Source organism: Theobroma umbraticum, unplaced genomic scaffold, assembly GCF_002168275.2.
Source record: "Theobroma umbraticum cultivar Fairchild unplaced genomic scaffold, ASM216827v3 scaffold_50.0, whole genome shotgun sequence".
NCBI lineage: Eukaryota > Viridiplantae > Streptophyta > Magnoliopsida > Malvales > Malvaceae > Theobroma > Theobroma umbraticum.
In genome coordinates this window covers 2,056,633-2,059,128 of record NW_018397261.1, presented here as the reverse complement: position 1 = coordinate 2,059,128, position 2,496 = coordinate 2,056,633, and the positions used below count along the sequence as shown (strand labels likewise).

At 34.1% G+C, this 2,496-nt stretch overlaps 1 protein-coding gene across 1 annotated transcript in view; it reads left to right on the top strand.

Annotated features, from left to right (window-relative positions):
* LOC110417958 (UDP-glycosyltransferase 83A1-like) overlaps positions 1-2,496 on the top strand; it is a 5,651-nt gene that overhangs the window by 2,086 nt on the left and 1,069 nt on the right. Inside the window, 4 exon segments of the mRNA XM_089783771.1 lie at positions 951-1,041; positions 1,044-1,321; positions 1,323-1,437; positions 1,728-2,353. Coding sequence (XP_089639897.1) covers positions 951-1,041; positions 1,044-1,321; positions 1,323-1,437; positions 1,728-2,353 — 1,110 coding nt within the window.

Genomic DNA, 2,496 nt, shown 5'->3' with positions numbered 1-2,496 from the left:
ATTAACTATCACATAAAATAAAGACAATATAATAATATAATAAAAACTCTAAATTAAAATAAAAAAGATTGCAAAGATTAGATTAATAGTACCTAATTATTGAATGCTTATTGTAAATCATAAATGAGGCTCACAGCTTTATGAACATAATAACATGATAGATTTTTTGCATATTCTTTGGAGGAAACATAAAGTCAAAAGAAGAAAGAACAAACAACGAAAGAAAAATTCAAGAGTAGAAATTATAAATTGAAAAAACAATAGTTGATAAGTGATAAAAAATTAAGATTTATTAAACACATAATTAAAGAAGTAAAAAAATATGTCATTTTATTAATTATTTTTTACTTTTACATATTTTTAGTAAGAAATGAGATAATTAGTTTAAAATTAATAAGAATGGGGAAGTGAGAGAAAATAAATATTTATTAGACATGACATAATAAGTAAATATTTTATTAATTATCTTATTTTTTTTATATTTTTAATATAATTAATTATATTATTATTGTTATAAAAATATAAAATCTTTTTAAATTTGAATCTAAAGTCCTCGTTTGGATGACGTTATCTAAACGCCGATCCTACAAAGTATATGCACCAGAAATACTACTACGAATTGCCAGTAGACTCCGGCCCAAAGCAAAAATCATAACATTTGGCTACAAGTATAGGATGCTGCTTTATTCTTCACAATAGGAAACATATATATAGGTCAAGGAACAAGCATACAAGACAAAGAAGACAGGTCACGGACAGCAAAGTCCCTTGTAAAGACAAAGTGGATATACTAGAAGATGATCTCACAAGAGTTAAGAGTTTATTAGTTTCTTAAGCAATTGAAAGCGAAAAAAAGCTATCAGGAGGTAGGATAAAAACATGAACAAGAATATATATGTATAGATATAACCCAACACTCAAAGTAAGCGGTGAGCATATACAATGGACAGCAACCACATGTAGTAGTTTTATCTTTCCCTGCACAAGGCCATGTAGCGCCTCTAATGAAGTTGTCCCTCCAACTTGCGGCCCATGGAGTTAAGTAACATTTGTTAACGCAGAGGTCACAAATGAAAAAATTTTGGTTTCATTGCCTGAGAAACTTGAGGAGCCAAGTCAGATAAGCCTTGTTTCGATTCCTGACGCAGGGGATGAGGATGGACGAAACGATGCTGTTAAGATGGTGGAATCAATGCGCAGAGCTATGCCTGGTTATTTTGAGGACTACTTGATCAAGAAAATTAACCAGTCAAATGTCAATGAGAAGATCACTTGTGTTATAGCTGATACATCAGTTGGGTGGGCACTAGAAGTGGCCAAGAAAGGTGGGAATAGAAGCAGTTGCAGTTCGGCCTGCTGGAGCAGCATGCTTGGCCCTTGCACTACACGTTCCACCACTTCTTGAGGCTGAGATCATAAACACTGATGGTAAAATGGGAATACCAATAGTAAATAGCAGAATATGTCTTTTGATATAATCATGTTGGCCTTTAACTTTCTTTTTAGCTCAATGTTTTTAAGTTAATGATTATAGTTTGTAGAATTCAACCTTTATTGCTTGAGAAAAAAAAAAAAGCACGAACTCAGAAAGGATCATCTGTCTGTAAAACAAGATATACATACCATTTTTTTATTTTGACTTGATTTTAATTTGAGGACCAACAAAGCAGTTGAAAGCTTTTGAGTGCTTGATCTAATTGAAAAACTTGAATTTCTGGGAATTGTAATAAAAGATGAGCCAGTCTCGCTGTCAGAGGACGTCCCTTCCTGGAGAAGCTCTGAAATTGGATGGAGAAGCAGTGGTCCAGTATTGCACAAAGCTATACTTGGATTTTATTCTATCGTCCCCGAGTATGCCAAATTTTATGACTGGTTACTTTGCAACTCAGTTTACGAATTAGACTCTTCAGCCTTGAAATTGATTCCCAACGTCTTGCCTATTGGTCCATTACTAGCTAGTAACCATTTGGGAGCTTTCGCTGGAAACACTTGGCCTGAAGACTCAACATGCTTAGAGTGGCTTGACAAACAACTTGCTGGTTCTGTCCTTTATGTTGCATTTGGTAGCTCAACAATAACATGTGCTCAACAAGTGGAAGAACTAGCTCTTGGTCTTGAACATGCAGGCCATCCATTTTTATGGGTTGTTCGATCAGACTTTATGGATAGATCAATTGCTAAATTCCCTCATGAATTCAAAAGTAGAGTAGCTGAACGTGCAAAAGTTGTAGAATGGGCGCCTCAGGAAAAGGTGTTGGCTCACCCTTCTGTTTCTTGTTTCATGAGCCACTGTGGCTGGAATGCCACAATAGAGGGTCTAAGCATGGGGGTACCCTTTTTATGTTGGCTTTTGATAACTCTATTATATATAGTTATTTTGACTCATTTTGGGAACTTAAGTAGCTAGATCTTTGATATTTTAGGTTCGAATTTTAGCATTTCAAGTGTTTTTTTTAGTTTAAGTTTGATTACTTGTTAAGTGATTAATTTAAGTTA